The sequence below is a fragment of the Bufo bufo genome, chromosome 1, assembly GCF_905171765.1.
Source record: "Bufo bufo chromosome 1, aBufBuf1.1, whole genome shotgun sequence".
NCBI classification, from domain to species: Eukaryota; Metazoa; Chordata; class Amphibia; order Anura; family Bufonidae; genus Bufo; species Bufo bufo.
Genome location: NC_053389.1, coordinates 430046659 through 430067973, shown reverse-complemented (window position 1 = coordinate 430067973; position 21315 = coordinate 430046659). Strand labels below are relative to the sequence as shown.

The window sequence follows — 21315 nt, the reverse complement described above, 5'->3', positions numbered from 1 at the left end:
TGAGATGTATTCATACTGAAAAATCACCAGAAATATGTCACATGTGAACCCGCTTATAATGAAATTCCCCAGTATGGCGTATAAAATGATTTCAAACCCCAAGTTTACTTCAACTTCCAATATGACGGCATCTCACACATAAGTAGTCAACATGCTCTCCAGCCAATGCAGTCTGTGGTACCTGCATATAGTTCTAAGGCCCCTTGCAGACGAGCGTTCCTCCCGCAGCGAGTCCGCAACGCAGCTTCCGGCCTGACCTCCCAGCACTGACTGGGTCCCATAGGATTATATTGATTTATGATGCTATGTAACCCTTACAGTACTGGAATGTATTGGATAACACTGACATAATGCTGCCAATCTTATCCAATACATTCCAGAACTGTAAGGGTTACATAGCATGATAAATCAATATAATCCTATGTGAATCCTGTCAGTGCTGGGAGGTCAGGCCGGGAGCTGCGTTGCGGACTCGCTGCTGGAGGAATGCTCGTCTGCAAGGGGCCTAAGGCCTCTTTCACACGGGCGTGTGCGCCCCGCTGCTGTATTGCGGACCGCATTTGCGGATCCACAATACACGGGTGCCGTTCCGTGGACATTCCGCATCCCGGATGCGGACCCATTCACTTCAATGGGTCCGCAAATCCGGAGATGCGGAATGGTGCGTAACGGAAGCACGGAACGGAACCCTACGGAAGCACTACGGAGTGCTTCCATGGGCTTTCGTCCCGTACTTCTGTTCCGCAAAAAGATAGAACATGTCCTATCTTTTTGCGGAACGGCCGGATCGCGGACCCATTCAAGTAAATGGGTCCGCGATCCGCTGCGGCTGCCCCACGGGCGCACACAGCCGTGTGAAAGAGGCCTTAAGGTGACCATAAACATTAGATAGAAGTTGTTTGATGGTTGGTTGAACAGCAGTTGAACAATCATCTGGTGAACTTTCGTTTTAGGCTATATGCACACGAACGTTGTTTGTTTCCGTGCCTGTTCAGTTTTTTTTGCGGATAGGAAGCGGACCCATTCATTTCAATGGGTCCGCAAAAAAACGTGGACAGCACACTGTTCCGTTGCCCCGCAAAAAAAATTGTGTATGTCCTATTTTTTTCGAGTTATTACAATGGATCCGCAAAAAAAACGGATGCCATACGGAACGTCATCCGTTTTTTTTGAGGATCCGCAAAACACATACGGTCGTGTGCATGTAGCCTTACAGACACGGCCATACACGTTTTAGTCCATATTGTTCAAACTGCCCATAGACATTCCGTGAAACCGAGCGACGGCCGAAAGATCTTTCTGGAAATGTTAATTCAAAGAACAATCTTTCACTCAGATATTTCGTCCAACTGTGAGATGAAAATATTGAAGACGACTGACTTTTTTTTTAGATGATAATGCTCTGTCATTGGTCGTCCCTTGCTAAATTTTAACCGACGAATGCACGTTTTGGTTGAAATCGTCCATTTTGATCGACTTTTAGCCTAATGTGTAGGGCCACCTTTATGGCACCAGTGCTTAAAACCAACATAAACAAGCTTTAGCATTACAACTCCTAATATTGTGTAGTGGCTCTTTGTCTCTCAAATGCAGTATCAACCCTGGCTTCATTATCTAATCTCAACGCCTTTTAAAATTCAGCCAGACTCAATCTGGTAGGTGAGGTCGTAGAGACAAGACTGTAGGGGGTAAAAGTAATTGTGTGTTATCTTTTCACAGGCATATTCTGACTGTTTTAGCCAAACACCTAATTAACTTCAATGCACATCAAAAACAGGAATGTGATTGAATAAATGAAGGCACAATGGCAGAATGGCAGACATGAAGCGGGGAAGGATGACTCCTGCTATACAGTAGGGGTTATCAATGTCCAGTAGGGTTTAGCCTCTGAAGGCAAATAAAAGTTCATCCGTTTGTGAGATGAATAGAAAAAAAAGGACGGTAATTTCCTTTTAATCATATTACTGCTTTTAACACTTTTATTTGGGCATATTCAGACGTTGCAGATACGATGTGAAAATTAAAAGTGTTTTATCTGTAAAAAGAGACAACCAAATCTAAAATAGTGGCAAAACCACACGCGACTTTTAACCGCACCTCAACCGCCACTTCTAACTACACCCTTTAGTTTAAGGCCTTCTGTAGACAACCCTATCCGTTTTGCAGTGGATCTGCAAAATACGGATGCACTCATTGCTTTTTTTTTTTTGGGGCTCCTGGTGTTTTTATTATTTAGGTGGTATTTTTTTGGTCTGTGGCGTTTTAAAAAAAAACTGAGTATTGAGATGTTTGGGTTTTTATTTGGGCGTTTTTACGTCTTCTCTATAAGAAAAAAAAGCCAAAGAAAAAAACGAGGTTCACGCCGTTTAGAAAAAACTGCAGCCGAAAAATGCCAGAAATCCGCATGCAGGGTAGAAAAAAGCGCAATGACGTTTTTCTGAGTGAACCAAAAAGGCCGCAGCTAATTTGTGTGCGTAGGGATCCTTACCGCTCAGTACAAAATGGAGCCATAATACAAGAGGGTGTATGAGCCCTGAAAGGGGCAGTGCGTGATTGGAAAAATATGGCGAGCTTCTGTCAAAAGCACTGCCACACATGTCCATGGCTTGTGTCTGGCATTGCAGTCCAGCTCTATTGAAGTGAATAGGGAGGAGGCGCAATACCACACACAGCCTGTGAACAGGAGTGGTGCTGTTTTTGGAAGAAAGCAGCCATGTTTTTCTAATCCTGGACAGTCCCGCTCCATAGGACTTTATTGTGAGGCATTTTGACTATAACTGGCCACAGATAAAATGATTATTGTTAATTATAATCATTTTCTCAATGAAATTAGAATCGCTCCGTTTTCGACGATGGAAATCTGCTCCATTGGTCGGAATACTGTATATATTTTTTCTCGCCCGTCAGTGATGAATGCTAGAATTTTCATTTGTAATACGTGTTTTCTGCAACTTTTCAAGTCTTACATGTAAAAAAAATGTAAAAAATATGTATACATGTAAAAAAAAAAATGGTAAAAACACAAAAATGCTGTAAAAAACACTTGAAAAATGTGGCGTTTTTCTACAAAGTGCTGTGTGTGAAATCAGCCGTCATGATGTTCAGGGTTGCCAACCTGAATTTTTCTTTTTTCTGGACAACTTATCTCAAAATCACAGACAACCAACATTTTTTTTTTTTACGGAGAAATTGTAAAAGCATAATGAATGATTTAGTCTATGTCTACATGACGACATTTGTCGCGCAGCAATTTTTATAATGGCAGTCTATGGTGTTGCACTGCAACATGCTGCCATAGACTGCCATTATAAAAATTGTCGCGCGACTGCAACGCGACAATGTTCCAGTGTAGTTGTGCCCTATCTGTCGCGCGACAAATGTCGTCGTGTAGACGTAGCCTTAGAAGTAATACACGTCTATAGCTAAACATACAGATAAGAACTAACAGTAAAACGATGATAATTATTATCATAAAAATAATCTAGTCAGCCTTAGGCCTCTTTCACGCGAAGGTGTGCGCGCCGTGGCCGTATTGCGGACCCGCAATACACGGGCACCGTTCCGTGTGCATTCACTTCAACGGGTCTGCAAATCCGGAGATGCGGAACGGAAGCACGGAACCCTACGGAGTGCTTCCGTGGGGTTTTGCCCCCGCAAAAAGATAGAACATGTCCTATCTTTTTGCGTAACGGCCGGGCTCTTGATATGGAGGGTCTGTGACAGGAGCCCCTGATACCTCAGGTGGAGGCGTCTGTGGAGCTGTGACAATAGGACACCCTGGTTCCTCACATAACTGCTAGGAATGTCATCATTAGGTGCAGGGCTATTGTAGAGAGAGGCTGGAGCCATGCTGGGATTCAGAAAGCCCTGAGCTGGACAGCAAAGTGAAGCAGTCTAATCCTCCCGCACAAAGCTGGGGGAGAAGTTAGCTAATTTGAGTGTGAAAGGGTGAGGAGAAAGGGGGGGGGAGGGTAGTGAATGAGCCCAGAGGAGGGAGGGGAGCGGGCCGGGGGCGGTGTTTGGAGCGGGATTCCCTGCAGCATTGCACCCTTATAGTCCATTGTTACTGGTGGACGGGTCGGATGTGTTACCGCAGGCAGCGGCGACCTGCATGGACACTGAGGCGGGCTGCGTTCACACTACTGGATTGCACTTTGGGGACGGAGGCGCAGGATTTTTGCCGCACTGGAGCCGCATACTGGGGACTGTCCTTTGAAGGATTTATGGTGGCTGCTCCCACACTTGGCATGGATGGGGAGACCCTATAAGTGAGCTGCTGCTGCTATCAGGTGAGGAGCACGTGCGGTGTGAAGACCACCCTGTCCTGAGCTGGGATGAGCACGTGATAGTTCAGGGGTGGTGGTGGGCTTTGAGATCAGGGTTCAGAAGATGAGAGGTGACCACTCTTGAGTAGCTGAGGCTCTTCTCCTTTTTAGAAAGCTTCTGTAACCCTATAGTAAGAACTGTGACTAAATCCAGGGTAACCCATCTGATGGGGTCTGGTGTGGATCCAGAAGAAGCCGCTGTGACACTGTCCAGAGTCTGGCAGTTTTTCGGGTTTCTTATTGGGGTCTGTTTGTTGCTATCTGAGACTTCTTGCGCCTTGTTTCTCCTTGTCTGATCCTCTGTTTACTCCTTCCTTATCTCTGCTGATAGCTGGGCTGCTCTGTGTAAACTCTCCCTCTGGTACCATAACTATTCTGTAAATCTATAACCAGGGTAGCCTTGGCACACAAAGGCCTTTGTGGTTTTGTGTTCAAAGATTAAGCTGGAGCCCAGGGTCCCTGCAGCTAGTTACACATTGATATCCCTTGGAATGTAAGGACTGCTGGGGAGGACTTAACCCCCCCCTTCCTTCCACCTCCTATACACGGTTCATTTCTTAAGTCCCTGATTTTCATGTTCCATCACTTGGCTCCATGATCTGCTGGACCAATAGTATTATTCGCGGTCTGATAGGAAAACCTGATCGGAGTGTATGGCATAATCTTCTACCCATGTTCCTTAGTCTGGCAGATGAAATCCGGCTGGGATTGAGCCTATGATGTGAGTTCTGGTGTTTAGTCTGTCTACGTGACATTTGGTGTCCCATGTTGTAGAACGTCATGTTAATTGTGCTGGTCCAGTCAAAACGCGATGTCATTTTGATTATTTTTAATATATGTATTTTAGATTAGGTTTATTCTAATATCTTCTGTTTGCTTGGAAATAATTAGAGCTTTTGAGCATGAATTGTCAGATTTTGTTTAGGTTAAAGCTTACTCCTTTCTGCATTGTCCTCTTTCAGCCTATCCACCCTTCATTGGAGCATACGTGTCCTGTCAAGACTATTTATAAAGTCAGTACCATGCAGTGCTTTAGAGGGTGTCTGATTTGTCTTCTGGCCTTCATCACCATAACATCATGCAGACCAGCAACTCCAGAGGGAGAACGTTTGAAAGGTAATTAAGAGAAGAAGAAAAAAATAAATAAATTCCTGGCTGATGCAGTCTTCAGAAACGAGATAAAATGATCTGGAAAGTGTGGTGCCCTGTGTCTGGAAGTCCTGGTGGCACATCCTCAACGTTCTCCCACCAGTTTTTCCACAGATGTAAAGTTGACCATAGACCTAATGGAATGATGGGAAATCTTCCATTTCTACTCCCTCGTGTGTTTTTCTCATGGATGGTAAACCACTAAGTGGCGTTTTGAAGCAGAGTCTGCAACTTTTCCATCCTGTGTGGCTGTACCCAGCCTGTTCTACTGTGCCAATTTTCCACTGGTCAGAAGAGATAAGCTTTAATACCAAAGAATTTAGTGACTTTTTTTATTTTAAATTTTTTTTATTCTCATTTGGTTATTTAAAGATAATGTTTACTTCTGTGGCAGATTATCACGGATCCAGTGGCTTTAGGGTATGGACACGGTCAAGTTTCCTGATGCAGTTTGCTAAGGCTACTTTCACACTCGCGTTTGGTGCGGATCCGTCATGGATCTGCACAAACGGATCCGTTCAGATACTACAACCGCATGCATCCGTTCAGAACGGATCCGTTTGTATTATCCTTAACATAGCCAAGACGGATCCGTCTTGAACACCATTGAAAGTCAATGGAGGACGGATCCGTTTTCTATTGAGACCAGATTGACTTACATTATGTCAGGACAGATCCGTTTGGTTCAGTTTCGTCAGACGGACACCAAAACGCTGCAAGCAGTGTTTTGGTGTCCGCCTCCAAAGCGGAATGGAGACGAAACGGAGGCAAACTGATTTATTCTGAGCGGATGCTTTTCCATTCAGAATGCATTAAGGCAAAACTGATCCGTTTTGGACCGCTTGTGAGAGCCCTGAACGGATCTCACAAACTGAAACCAAAATGCCAGTGTGAAAGTAGCCTTAGCTAGTGAATTAAGTCATATCTTTCCTTTTATACTTTCTCCCCTTTTACGATCCACTCCTGACTTTGGCTTCCAACACTGCATCAAGAAAACGTGAATGTGACTGTACCCTAAACCTACTTGGAAGCTGCCCAGAAAACACCACCTATGGAAAGTCATTCATTAGGCAGTCTGAAGAATTTCCTGTGAATTAGTACAATGGGCATTGCTGTTTTTTCTCAAAGTTTCCCATTGAGGGCAAGAAGTGTTATTATATTCAATAGATTAACTTTTCATTGTTACACAACTTCCTTATATTCTGTGCGATGGTTACAATATGGAAAGCAAAAAGGAAACGGGCTATTTGTTTCCACGGTTGAATGCAAAATGCGCATAAAATGGCCAATATCTTGCTTCCTTATGGTGCAGCAAGTCATTTTGCAAACATAAGAAGGTATTTTCCACTTGTCCTATAGTGTCCTGCCAAGAGATGGATTCTTTGGAGGTCAAAAGGTGACCGCCAGGTCAAAATGCAAGTTCAATATGGTAAAAGTGGCTGAGGTGAGACAAACGGCACCCCTCTGGAGTGTGTCTTTTTCACACCGAGACCCCAAAAAGCAACAAAGTTCATCTAACGGTTAAATAAATAAATGAGCGTTTTCTGGGAGTGGCCCTACAGGGGTTAAGCCATTGGATCATGTTCCGTAGCTGCAACAGATTAACTATTGGCACATGACAGAAGCATTGTCTTTACTGGCACAATACAGATGTGTCCTTCCTTCCTTACCTTTCCTGGTGGCACAAGATGACCAGCTTTGATAAATGAAACTTTTGCATTACAACACCTGACAGAAGTAATGCAATATGATATATATATATTTTTTTTTTCCCCAAACTGGTCATCTTTGTCAGGCATCTCAACCCAAGAGAAAGCTAGGAAAGGGCATCCCTGTAATCATGTCCCTATTTGTGTGATTTTTTTTTTTTTGGGCTGCACCCTGTAGCATAATTCCATGTATTGGAGAAAATGAGTATATGTGCTGTGTAGCACTAACTGTCATATTGTTAAGGAGAGGAAAAGCTCAATACCAGTCTGCTCTCTTCCAGCAGAGTCAACCCCTAAGCTTGAAGAACATCTCCTTCTTCTTGATCCCGGAAACCGTTTACGTCTTTCCTGTGACTCCAATTATAGTAGCAATATTAACTGGTATAGAGAACAAGACCGCCTGCAGGCAGGAGGGAAAATTCGTTTAGCAGGCCATGTTTTGGAAATGACAGATGTAACCTACGAAGACTCGGGACTGTATTTATGTGTGGTCCGGGGTACTGGCCAGATCCTGCGACGGTTCTCAATATCTATAGTTGGTAAGTATTATGAGGATTTTTCATTCCCTCCTATTTCTCATGCTCAAGACTTCTGTGTATTTCCCTATACCAAGCTAACCTGCAGGTGGTAGTATGTGTATCAGTGGCATTACTAGAAAATGTTGTCATGCATTGTATACAGGCCTGCCTTTCTCACTGAATTTGTGCCCCTAAGGCAGCACTAATTTGTACGATCAGGATGTTCATGACCTGTAAAGCCATGGATAATTATGCTTTGTTGGTACTAATATTAGGCTGACGAGAACAATGCCTTTGAGGCTCCTAGTTCCTCATATGATTGTGTGTTTTGCAGATTCTGCAGCATCTGGGGATGAAGATGATGAGGATGGCCGCAGGGAGGATTTTCAGGGGGATCTGAGTGAGAAGCCTGTTTATATCTACCAAGGTGAGCGCTCTTCTGTTAGAATGACTAATTAGAGGTTCTAATGACCTCCACCCATCAAGGCAATAAACTATAATCTCAGTGTATAGCAGAAGTTCTCCACATACCAAAGACCAGACTGTCTGGGATGGCCTGAGAGATGAGGAAAATGCCTCTGACCTATGCCCTGTGCATTACTGATAAGCAGACCAGAGTCTGACTTCCAAGCAACGTCATATTTTCAATATTTCACTGTTGTACATATCATGTCTGGAACAGTCCTGAAAGTATACGTGTACCTGTTTCATCATCATGCATAGGTATAGTTGCTTATGACTGTTTTTGTCTTTCAGCGCCATATTGGACCCATCCACGTCGTATGGAGAAAAAGTTGTACGCCTTACCTGCTGGAAATACGGTGAAGTTTCGCTGTGCAGCTGGCGGCAGTCCCCTGCCAACCATTCGATGGCTGAAAAATGGCAAAGAATTCAGAGGGGAGCATCGTATAGGGGGTATTCAGGTGAGCTTATAGAATCAATTGAAAAATGACCACATAGTAACAACTAGTTAGATCATACTGCAAACTATTAAAAGTTTCCATGTAAGAAATAAAATATTCTGTACTTTTATCCAGCTAAGGCACCAGCATTGGAGTCTGGTCATGGAGAGCGTGGTCCCTTCAGACCGTGGCAACTACACTTGTGTGGTGGAGAACAAGATGGGCAGCATCAGCTATACATACATCTTGGATGTGCTTGGTAAGTGGTCTTGTGCACTTCATTATTTTGTACAGATTTTCTTTGGGTGGGAGGCATGCTATTTTTATATTGCTCTTTAGTTAGGACATCTGTAGTTTCCATGGTGTTTATGGCAGAATAGGTATGTACACGTGAGAGCAGGGATCTCTAACATAACTGGTGTCCTAGCTCTCTACTTAGACCTTCTGGAACTTCAAAGTCAATAAAATACTATTTGTGTCATAAACCTAATGAGGGTCGTTATCTGCTGTCCAGCCGCCAGGCTTTTGGAGTAGCTACTACAACTGTCTATTGACTATCTGCCTTTGAGATACTGTCTGTACGACAGTACTTCTTTTATGGCTGTTTGTCCTCGTCTTAATGCTAACATTAGATTTTGTAGGCGGTTTCTCTTCACGAGTCATGTTACTAACTCTTTTTATAAGTGTAAATTTATCTGTAGACTTTGAGAACTGTCATTTAAAGAGCACTTTTGTAAGGGTGATCTGAGGAGGTTTCTAAATGGAAACCCATGAGGTCATACCTTCAGTGCAGGATTTATACACTCATTTCCATTTTTGTCTTTGTCCCTAAAGAGAGGTCCTCACATCGACCTATCTTGCAAGCCGGACTCCCAGCAAATACGACAGCTCGTGTGGGCAGTGATGTGGAGTTCCTGTGTAAGGTGTACAGCGATGCTCAACCACACATCCAGTGGCTCAAGCACATTGAACTGAATGGAAGCCGCTTTGGCCCCGATGACGCACCCTATGTACAAGTACTTAAGGTAGGTTTGTGTGTGTGTGTGTATATGTATATATATATATATATATATATATATATATATATAATTTAACAAATTTGTGCTAGATCATGGTAAGGCTCTAATTCAGAAAATGACGGAAACCCGAAGGCTCCCCTTTTATTCAGAGGGTGCAGTTTGTGTAAAGATCAGGGCCGGCGCCACCTGTAAGGCGACCTAGGCAGCCACCTAGGGCGCAATTTAGCAGGGGGCGCCGGCCCCGTGCGGTTAAAAAAAAAAGCGTTGCTGCAAGTTTTTTTATTTTTTATTTTGTCTAAAGTATGGGCGGGCGGCGGTGGGCCCTCCCCCACACCGGGCGGCTACCGCTCTGCCCAGAGAGGGACTGACAGGAGGGAAGAGCCTCTAATGTAGCGTGGCCGAGCTCTGTTTGGTCCGCAGTACAGGAGCTTTCGTTTTCTGTACCCGGCCGGACTGTCAGGAAGTGCTCACTTAGGCTACTTTCACACTACTTTCTGCTCAGATGGATCCGCTCCTATAATGCAGACGTTTGGATCCGTTCAGAACGGATTCGTCTGCATTATAGTTTAAAAAAATTTCTAAGTGTGAAAGTAGCCTGAACGGATCCGTCCATACTTTACATTGAAAGTCAATGGGGGACGGATCCATGTGAAGATTGAGCCATATTGTGTCATCTTCAAATGGATCCGTCCCCATTGACTTGCATTGTAAGTCTGGACGGATCTGCTTGCCTCCGCACGGCCAGGCGGACACCTGAACACTGCAAGCAGCGTTCAGGTGTCCGCCTGCTGAGCGGAGGCTGAACGCTGGCAGACTGATGCATTCTGAGCGGATCCGCGTCCACTCAGAATGCATTAGGGCAGGACGGATGCGTTCGGGGCCGCTTGTGAGAGCCTTCAAACGGAGCTCACAAGCGGAGCCCCGAACGCTAGTGTGAAAGTAGCTTTAGTGTGCACTTCCTTTCAGTCCGGCCGGGTACAGGAAACAAATGCTCCTGTACCGCGGACCGAAGAGAGCTCGGCCACGCTACATTAGAGGTGGAATGAGAGTGACAAGGGAGGGGGTGGGGAGGAATAAGAGTGACAAGGGAGGGGGGGGGGGGGGAAGTAAATGAGAGTGACAAGGGAGTCCCCAGAGACCAGATCATCTTATTGTCCTGGTGGTAAGTAGACAATGCAATATGTTTGTTATGTAATTGTTTAGTTATTAATACTACATTGGAAATTAATTTACCTCACATTAAGGCTCCATTCACACATCCGCAACGTGTTTTGCGGATACACAGAGCGGAACGGAAGTGCGAATCCGCAATTCCGTGTCCGGGCAGCACATCGTGCTGCCCCATAGGAATGAATGGGTCCGCAATTTCGTTCCGCAAAATGCAGAACGAAATTTCAGACGTGTGAATGGAGCCTGAAAGAACACTATAGCCCCAGAACCACTACAGTTTAATGTAGTGGTACTGGTGTTTATAGCCTGTTCCTGCAGAGAAAAGACACCGTGCAGTACTGGTGGTAAAGGAGCACTATAGTGCCAGGAAAACAAACTCATTTTCTTGGCACTATATAGTTGTTAGGAGTGGGGCACCCTCGTGTCCCCCTCCCACTGGGCTGAAGGGGTTAAAACCCATTCAGCCACTTGCCTTTCTCCAGCGCCGGCACTGGGAACTCTTCTCCCCGAACCTCCTCTCAGCTGCGAATGCGAATGCGCATGCGCACGCATTCAAAACTATGTTCCGCGCCTTCCCACTGTAATTTTCACAGTGAGAATCGCGGAAGCACCTCTAGCGGCTGTCAGGGAGACAGCTACAAGAAGCTGGATTAACCCTAAGGGAAACATAGCAGTTCTTTTAATTTAAATGCTGAGAAAGGGGTGGAACATATGTGATGTCATGATATTGGCAGATCATCTGATAAGGGGGGGGGGCAATTTTTATCTTGCCTAGGGCGGCAAAAATCCTTGCACCGGCCCTGAGAGAGAGAGAGACTCTATCTATATCTCTCAAATTTTATTTATTTTTTTCTGTTCCTGCAACTGTACGCAGATGGGAATCTGCGATTACTTGTCAATTTATGTTTAGCGATTTGGATTCTGTCTGAAAAATGTTATATGCTAACTTTTCATCCTGACTGGCACTTGATGCTGTCGTGTATCCTGGCCCAGATAGTTGTGTAGACAATACTTCCTGTCTTGTGATTATAATCCATTCAGTCTTCTTTCCCTAACGTGATTACTAAAGCTAGTTTCACACCTACGGTTAAGTGTCAGAGGAGCAGCCTGCTGGATTTCACCGGATTCGGCCTAGCCATTACTATAGTTAGGACTATAATGGGATACGGCTGGTTTCGGCCAGACAACTGGTGTGCGCGCACACACACCATTATTTTTATTTTTTTGTCCAGCCGAAATCCTGTGCTGCTGCTGGAAGCTAGCTGGATCCTATTATAGTCAATGGGGGTCTGACGGGGCACAGAAGTATCTGGTTAGGCTAGATGTGATGAGCTTTGGCAGGCTGTTCCTTTAGCTTTACCGCAGGTGTGAAACTAGCCTAACGTTCAAAAAATCAAGACTATTGATCTTTTTATGGATAACAGACCACATACTTTTACTAATGTTTCTTCATGAAGTTGCCAATTTTATTATATTGTTTATTGGATGCACTGGACACTTTAAGTCATTTATTATTTTTATGCATTTTATTTTTCTAGACTGCAGATATCAACACTTCAGAAGTAGAGGTGCTTCATCTGCGGAATATCACAATGGAAGATTCAGGCGAATATACATGTCTGGCAGGGAATTCAATTGGCCTCTCTTATCAGTCTGCTTGGCTGACTGTTCTGCCTAGTAAGTATAGAACGCCTGTGAACATGTGCCATACTCAGTGGGGGACTGTGTCTAAAGTATAGTTTGCAGTAGTTAAAGATACTATTGTAACTATAGCTAAGACACATCTGTAAAGGAAGTCTTTTGAGCTATAGTCTCAAGTTGTGAAATTGCTTGAAATCCTAGGAAATGTGTGAGTGAGACTTGGATAACAGATGGGAATAGCTAAGAAGGGAGACAGAGGCCATAAAGAAGGTCAAGGACACAGATGCGGCACTGACCCTGTCTATTTTCTTCTCCCCCCACAGATGAAGACCTCTTAGAGGAGGCAGAGCCTGCTGAGTCCAGATATATGGATATAATTATATATACTTCCGGATTCTTTGCTGTGGCAATGGCTGTTGTAATTGTAATTCTTTGCCGTATGCAAACGTCTCACAGCAAGCAAACCCTACAGCCTCCAACTGTGCATAAGCTTACAAAGTTCCCTCTCATACGACAGGTAAGAATTTGGAAAACTAGAAAACAATATACAAATTTTTTATTTTTTTTCCAAAGCATTGTTACATTGTATTATATACCGTAAGTTTGGATGACCATTCATGAAATGTATTTTCCTCCCACCAGTTTTCCCTGGAGTCAAGTTCCTCCGGAAAGTCCACTGCCCCTTTGATCCGCATCACACGCTTGTCTTCTAGCTGCACACCTATGCTCCCTGGTGTAATGGAGGTGGAGCTGCCTCTAGATGCCAAATGGGAGTTCGCCAGAGACAGGTTAGTGTGTGTGTGTAATTTTTTAAATATTTTTTTATAATATTAAAGGTAACCTGTAGGCTATAGTGCAGGAGGAGCTGAGCAGTATGATGTATATAGTTTTAAGGGGAAATGATTTGGCAAAATTCACCATTTATTCAGCTCAGAAAAGCTGAGATTTAAATGAACAAATTACTGTATTTTTCGCCCTATAAGACGCCCCTAGGTTTTTGAGGAGGAAAATGAGAAAAATATTTTGAACCAAAAGATTTGCTTTTGGTGGGTTTTGAACTAATAGTGGTCTGTGGATGACACACTGTTTATGGGGGGGATCTGTGGAGGACACTGTTATTTGGGATTTGAAGATGACACACTGTTATGGGGGATCTGTGGATGGCACTGCTATGGGAACATCTGTGGATGACACATATATAGCATCTTATGTTGTGTGCCATCCACAGGCGCCCGTGCCACTTGCTTCATTCATAAAGTGGGCAGCGCAGGCGCATGACATGCGTCTCTGCTACGGAACTTAATGTTGTAAGTAATACAGCTGGATTACACATGATTATTATATTTGAACAATGCAGGTTAGATAAGATTATACAACAGTGAGCGGTGCCGGTGCATTAGAATACAGGGACTGCACCGGTCCCCGCTGTCATTCCTAATCCAGATGCCGGCCCCCAGCCCCTCCTCCCACTCAGTTGATACACCCGCTGACCGCTCCATGCGGCATCGCGGCGGCTGTGTATCATTGTAAATTTCAGCATTCGCCCCATAAGACGCACTGCTATTTCCCCCCCACTTTTCCGTCTTATAGGGCGAAAAATACAGTATATGTTTTATTAAATCTATTCTCCTAAAACTATATATCAATCTGCTCAGCTCCTACTGTTGTATAATCTGCTGCCTGCAGATTGCACTGCATATTCAGTGACAGGTTATCTTGAAATGATTTGTTGGATAATTGCTTTGTTTTCACTACTTTTAGTTGCTCACTTTTTTTTTTTTTTTCTCCCATTTAGGCTTATTTTAGGGAAACCTTTAGGAGAGGGCTGTTTCGGACAAGTAGTGAGAGCTGAGGCTTATGGGATTGACAAAGATCGCCCTGAAAAACCTGTAACCGTAGCTGTAAAGATGCTTAAAGGTGAGAACTGAATTGCTGTTACTGTTAGGCCTATTGCACACGACCGTATGGCTTTTTCAGTGTTTTGCGATCCGTTTTTCACGGATCCGTTGTTCCGTTTTTTGTTTCCGTTGTGTTTCCGTTTCCGTTCCGTTTTTCCGTTCCGTTTTTCCGTATGGCAAATACAGTATACAGTAATTTCATAGCAAAAATTGGGCTGGGCATAACATTTTCAATAGATGGATCCGCAAAAAACGGAACGGATACGGAAGACATACGGATGCACTTCCGTATCCGTTCCGTTTTTTTTGCGGACCCATAGACTTTAATGGAGCCACGGAACGTGATTTGCGGCCAAATATAGGACATGTTCTATGTTAAAACGGAACGGAAAAACGGAAACGGAATGCATACGGAACACATTCCGTTTTTTTTGCGGACCCATTGAAATCAATGGTTCCGTATACGGACCGTATACGGACCGCAAAAAAACGGCCAGTAAACGGGAAAAAAAAAACGGCCGTGTGAAAGAGGCCTTAGGCTCAGTGCACATGACCATATATTTAGAGACTACACCCAGTTCAGATCCAGTCCTGTGAGGTCAAGAGAGCACTTCCATGGTGTCTCATGGGGATCTGGTCCTGTCCTCCCCTTCTACGTATTGGGCTCATTACTAGATTTCTAGTAAGACTGTTCACGCTGGCATCATGGCTGCCATTTATAATGGAAGAAGAGTGGTATGTTGAGGTAGAGTTTCTATAGCTTTGACTGTAAGAAAAGCACAGCATACAGCACTTATTCTTGCCATCAAAACTGATGGAAGTCAAAGAACATAACCTAAACCAGTCTTTGAGCCAATATACATGCAATGTCGCAAACTGCCCAATCGTTTTAGTAAATGCGTTCTTTTAATATTGATGTGTATCTGTTGAATGACAGAGCAGTCTTTTATTTTTGTAATTGTCAGAAAAAATACTGTAGACCTAATATTAAATAAAAAATTAGCGAAATCTACATTTTTTTTCTTTTAGATAACGGCAATGACAAAGACTTGTCTGATCTCATCTCTGAGATGGAGTTGATGAAAGTTATTGGAAAGCATAAGAATATAATCAACCTGCTTGGTGTGTGTACTCAAGAAGGTAAGTGGGACATCATGTGTCAGCCTACTTTGCTAATATGGTATGTGGACTGATGGATTTTTTTTTTTTTTTAAGCTCTAGTAATGTAAACTTTTACTATGTCTCTGCTCAGGTCCTCTCTTTGTTGTTGTGGAGTATGCCTCTAAGGGAAACTTGCGCGAGTTCCTGCGTGCCCGACGGCCTCCTACACCAGAAGATGCTTTTGATGTAACCAAGGTGCCTGAAGAGCTGTTGTCCTTTAAGGATCTTGTGTCCTGTGCTTATCAAGTTGCCCGTGGCATGGAATACCTAGAATCCAAAAAGGTAAGTCACAGAGTTGCACTTTTGATGAAGAAAATTTTACTTTTTAATTCCTTTGCTTTGTTTTTGACACTATGCGTTTGTCTTCGAGAGGATTTTGTGTGTGTGCCTTTTAATACTTTGTATATTTGTATTTTGACCTTGCAACTTTTGAGCATTCCTTGACCATTTGTTTTTATTCCTTCATATAGTGCATACACCGAGACTTGGCAGCCAGAAATGTCTTAGTAGCTGAAGATAATGTTATGAAGATTGCTGACTTTGGACTTGCTCGAGGTGTTCATGATATTGATTACTACAAAAAGACTAGCAATGTAAGTTTATTTTATATGTATTTATATTATAATATAATATTTTATTTTTCCTCCTCTTTACTGTGTTGGATTATGGTGTTTTCTTGCCCATCTTCTGAAGTCTAATCCAAGCTATTTATTCAAACAGGGTCGACTTCCTGTAAAGTGGATGGCACCAGAAGCCCTGTTTGACCGTGTCTATACCCATCAGAGTGACATGTAAGTTTCATTTTGAGCGGATATGGTGTGTGTTTGAGATGGTACACCATTAGGCCCCTTTCACACGGGCGAGTTTTCCGCGCGGATGCGATGCGTGAGTTGAACGCATTGCACCCGCACTGAATCCGGACCCACTCATTTCTATGGGGCTGTGTACATGAGCGGTGATTTTCATGCATCACTTGTGCGTTGCGTGAAAATCGCAGCAAGCTCTAGTATATGTGTAACCATTACCCAAAATATGACTGCAGTGTGAACAGAGCCTTATAGAACTACATATGTTTATGTGAACTATGACACTAAATAGATGTAAAGGATTGATCTGACTTTTTTTTTTTTTTTTTCTTCTAGATGGTCATTTGGAATTTTAACTTGGGAGATATTTACTCTTGGGGGTTCTCCCTATCCTGGTATTCCAGTGGAAGAGCTGTTTAAACTGTTACGAGAAGGACACAGAATGGATAAACCGTCAAATTGTACTCATGAACTGTAAGCAACTATTTCACACTTTCTAAACTTGATTATATACATATGTTATGTTCAGATTGCAATTCTGGTATCTTGTGAAGAGTGGATATATATTGGAAAAATTGGGCTGTAAAAAACAGTGCAATTTTAGTGGGAAAATGTAAGCGTAAGAGAACGCAAGACAAAGTAGTGACCTGGTAACTATCTTCTAGAATTGAATGTCTCCTATTAATGAATGAATGCCCACTTTTATAGGTACATGTTGATGAGAGAGTGCTGGCATGCTGTCCCATCACAACGACCGACATTCAAGCAGTTAGTAGAACATCTTGACCGAATTCTTACAGCTGTGTCAGAGGAGGTAAGGTTACATTTCATTATTCATAGACTGTATGTTCATTTTCCCTTCCTATGTCAATCTAAATATATAGTGGGGAAATAAAGGAAAACTGGCTTACTTGCCCATAACAGCCAATCAGATTCCACCTTTCACTTTTCAGAGCTCCAAATGAAAGGTGGTATCTGAGTGGTTGCTATGGACAACTAAGTCAGTTTTTCTTTACACCGGTTTTGATAAATCTCCCTCAAAGTGTTGTTGCAGGGAATGGTGGATAGTTAAAGGGGGTTTATGGAACTTAAATATTGATGAGCCGTCCTCAGGATCGGTCATCAATGTCTGATCAGTGGGGAGGTCTGACCTTTGGCACATCTACTGATCAGCTATTTGAAGGTGCTACAGCACTTTGAATACTGTAGGCTCTTCCTTGGACTGTGATGTCACATGGCCTTTGTCCTTCTCAGTCCCATTAAAGTGAGCGGGATTGATGTGCAATGTCAAGCACAGCCACTGTGCTAGGTATATTGTGAAGAGGCTGTCCTTACAAATGTCTGAGTGGCAGGAGTGCAACAGTTTTGGCCACTTCATATTCACTGTAATATAGCATAACAATTGTGTTAAATGTACAGTATATTTAACCTGGTTCACTGACTGGTCTTTCCCTTCTCTTTTTGCTCAGTATTTGGACCTATCAATGCCCTTTGAACAGTATTCTCCCTCCTGTGAAGACACTGCAAGCACATGTTCCTCTTCTGACTCGGTGTTCACCCATGATCCTGTCCAAACTCCTTCCTACGTCTTCAGTTATCACAATGTTCATTCTCATATGGGGACCTGAAAAAGTTATGGGGTAGTATGGACATTATAAATACTACACATACCCTCCCTAGGATCCTAATTTATTCAAGAGACGTCAACCATGTCTAGTTTTGTAGACACTGGTGAAACCCTGTGCTGCTTTTCTGTTATGCTTGGGAGAAAAAACAATAAGTTGGTGCTGCCCTCAAGCCACCGGTATTCAGGATTCAAAGCACTGTGAGCCCCTGACTGGCTCTGTCAAGCCATGTCTGCGAATATGTAGTATAACGCCATGTTGTGGATGTGAAGGACTACCATTAGCCGGGATGCCTTTCCCAGTCGTGTTCCAAGGACATCGGAAGCTACTGGAAAGCACTGTGCTGCTGGGAACATAGCTTTACCTGCCTGTTAAGATTCTCTGCATTTGTAATGCCAAGCTGCAATCTGGAATTACAAGTGGCCCTAAAGTGCCTGGAGTTTTTACAGTTCTAGAGCTTGTACATATTTTCTAATAGAAATATATTTATGTCCGGTTTCTGTTTTAATGCTTTATAATAGGTCATCTTAAACATTTCGTTGAAGTGAGGACCTGAAGTCTTATTTCAGTATTTGTGTTAATGGTTTTTCTCCTAGAAGCCATATAATTTATCTCGCTGGTATTTTTATATTAACATCCTTTGGACTCTAAAGAATTCTTACAGTCAGAATACTTTTATACACTAGATATATTTAAAACAGAATATGCTCTTTTGCCGTTTACCAAAAGTTTCAAGTTGATTTATTTTATATATTGTAAAAAAAAGTTACTTTTAATATAAAGATTTAAATTATATCACACTAACTATTGCCTGTGTGTGAGCACTTTATTACCTGTGTGGTGTTTCCCCCTCCCTTTCTCCCTCATTGTTAGTTGACAGACCAGTTCATTCCAAATTTTAAAGGGGTTGTCCCATCTCAACATTAATTACATATCAATAGGATATGCCACAAAAGACAGGTTCAGGAACCACACCTATCTCCAGAACGTGGCACCCGAAGTGAAGGGAGAGCAGTCACCGCTATGGGAATTTTGAAAATGGTGAAGTAGTGGCTCAACTATTTACAGCAATCGCATAGTGATGAATGGAGAGCTGGTTTTACTTATTTAGCTTGCTATCCATTCACCGCTATGGGGCTAAAAGTTCTTCAGGAGCCTGTTTGGAGAGGGGAGGGGGGGGGGGGGAAGGGTCCCACATCTGAGTCCTGCTCTTATCTGACATTTGTGGCATATCCCAATAATATGTCATAAGTGTTGAGATGGGATATTGTTATTGATGGCCTATCCCTAGGATAGGTCATTAGTATCATATTGGGAGGGCTCAATGACCACTTCTCTTCCAAGGCCCTGTCACATGGCCTTAGAACATCTCAATCCAATTCAAATGAATGGGGCTGAGCTGCAATACCAAGCACAACCACTATGGAAGGCACTGTGGTAAGCTGTGAGGATTTACCTCCGATCAGTCTCCATGCCGCTCTGGAGGCGGACACCAAAATGCTGCCTGCAGCGTTTTGCTGTCCGCTTGACGAAACTGAACCAAACGGATCCCTCCTGGCACACAATGTAAGTCAATGGGGTCGGATCCGTTTTCTGGCACAACAGAAAAATGATCCGTCCCCCATTGACTTTCAATGGAGTTCATGACTGATCCGTCTTGGCTATGTTACAGATAATACAAACTGATCCGTTCATGACGGAAGCGTTTTTGCAGATCCATGACGGATGCACAAAAAACGCTAGTGTGAAAATAGCCTAATATTTAACATACCTTTTTATTCATTCTATAGTTATTGCTCGTTTTAAATTGATCTTGTTCAAAATGGCTTTGTTTTAAGCCAGGGTTTCTCAAAGTTGACGTGTTAGAAAAAAGTTTGATTGATTTTAGATGTGTGGTGTTTTTTTTTTTTTTTTTTGCTTGGTCTCCATGGGGGAAGTAAATGATTGACTTGCTGACTGTAAGAACCTTTGCTGTAAGCAGGGGGCTTGTGATTGATCTATAGGTAGCCAGGCATGGGTGGGGGGTTTAGTTCCTCGACTGCAGACCCTTTGGCCATTTTCAACTTTAACACTGAGATACATGCTGTACATTGGCTGAATACCTGGCAAGGCAAGCACTGTCCTGAGGGAGAAGCAACTGCTTCCCCACCAGTACATTGTTCTGTCCAGAAGGACAGGCTTAGTAGCCTGGGGAGTTCTTGCTACACATTATCTAATGCAGCTCCTCCCATGCATCTGAAAGGAGTCCTTCATACACACACCTGCTCCCCCTTACAAATACACATGCAATTACACTGCGGGGGATTACAGATTTACCCAACAATGCTGTGAATTGAATATTTCACTAAAACACAGCTGAGGTTTAGCCATCAGTTTCTGTGGGGTTTTGAAACCTCTTTTGTGGCTATCTAATTTTTATGGTATTGCAAACCCTGCGTGTACAAAGTATTATATAAAGATACACACTGTATCTGTGATTATACTAATGCAGCATATTTTTACAGACCTTAGAGAATTCTTAGGCATCATTCACACGACCGTAAGTGTTCTGCGGATCCGCAAAACACGGACACTGGCAATGTGCATTCCGCGATTTGCGGACTGCACATCGCCGGCACTATAATAGAAAATGCCTAATCTTGTCCGTAATCGCGGACAAGAATGGGACATGTTCTATTTCTTTCACGGAAACGGAAGTGCGGATCCGCAAATGCGGACAGCACATTCCGGCACCATTGAAAATGAATGGGTCTGCACTCGTTCCGCAAAATTGCGGACCCATTTTGTGGACGTGTGAATGGACCCTTAGTTGCATAAGGCTCCATTCACATCACTGTTCAGCTTTTAGACTAATAGGGTTCGTTAGGTTTCCGCTCAGAAGATTATTTTGGAGCGGAGACAAAAGTTGTGCATGCAGGACCCATTGGTTTCGCATACAGTCTGCAAAAAAACAGAACGAACACAGAGAAAATACGTTTGTGTGCATGAGTCCCTTAGACTGGGTTCACACGTGACTGATCAGCTGTAGATTTGAAATTTTGCAATGGCGCAGATTTTCTGCTACTTTTATTTAAATGTAACATGTGGATGATAATTCTGAAATTCTCGTCTGCTTTGCTGGTACTATACGATGCCGCGCAGATTTTCTGCACAAAAACTCGCAACATCAAATCTGCAGCTAATCAGTCATGTGTGAACCTAGCCTTAAAGTCTTTGAAGTGCATCTTCCCATTGCTGTGTAGATTGGCTAAACCCTAGGGATCCGTATTTGTAAGCTAAAACCAGGAGTTGGGTCAAAAATGTAGAAGAGGCCCACATCTTGCCAGTATACTTTCCTCTGGTTTTGGCTTGCAAATGCAGATGTAGAATAATGACCAGAATACGGCTGTGTG

General features: G+C 43.2%; 1 protein-coding gene across 2 annotated transcripts; it reads left to right on the top strand.

Annotated features, from left to right (window-relative positions):
• Positions 1-4075: 4075 nt before the first annotated feature.
• Positions 4076-18712, top strand: FGFR4 (fibroblast growth factor receptor 4). 2 transcript variants are annotated; one of them, XM_040406627.1, is made up of 18 exons: positions 4076-4289; positions 5288-5441; positions 7468-7722; positions 8036-8128; positions 8458-8624; positions 8739-8862; positions 9438-9628; positions 12331-12469; positions 12757-12950; positions 13076-13221; positions 14229-14350; positions 15361-15471; positions 15584-15774; positions 15963-16085; positions 16213-16283; positions 16635-16772; positions 17007-17112; positions 17768-18712. In XM_040406627.1, exons 2-18 carry the CDS (start codon positions 5348-5350, stop codon positions 17924-17926), a joined length of 2424 nt encoding a protein of 807 aa, XP_040262561.1. In that variant the 5' UTR covers positions 4076-4289; positions 5288-5347; the 3' UTR covers positions 17927-18712. The 2 variants fall into 2 exon arrangements, with proteins under 2 accessions (XP_040262561.1, XP_040262552.1); XM_040406618.1 differs by having other exon boundaries at positions 7465-7722.
• Positions 18713-21315: the final 2603 nt, after the last annotated feature.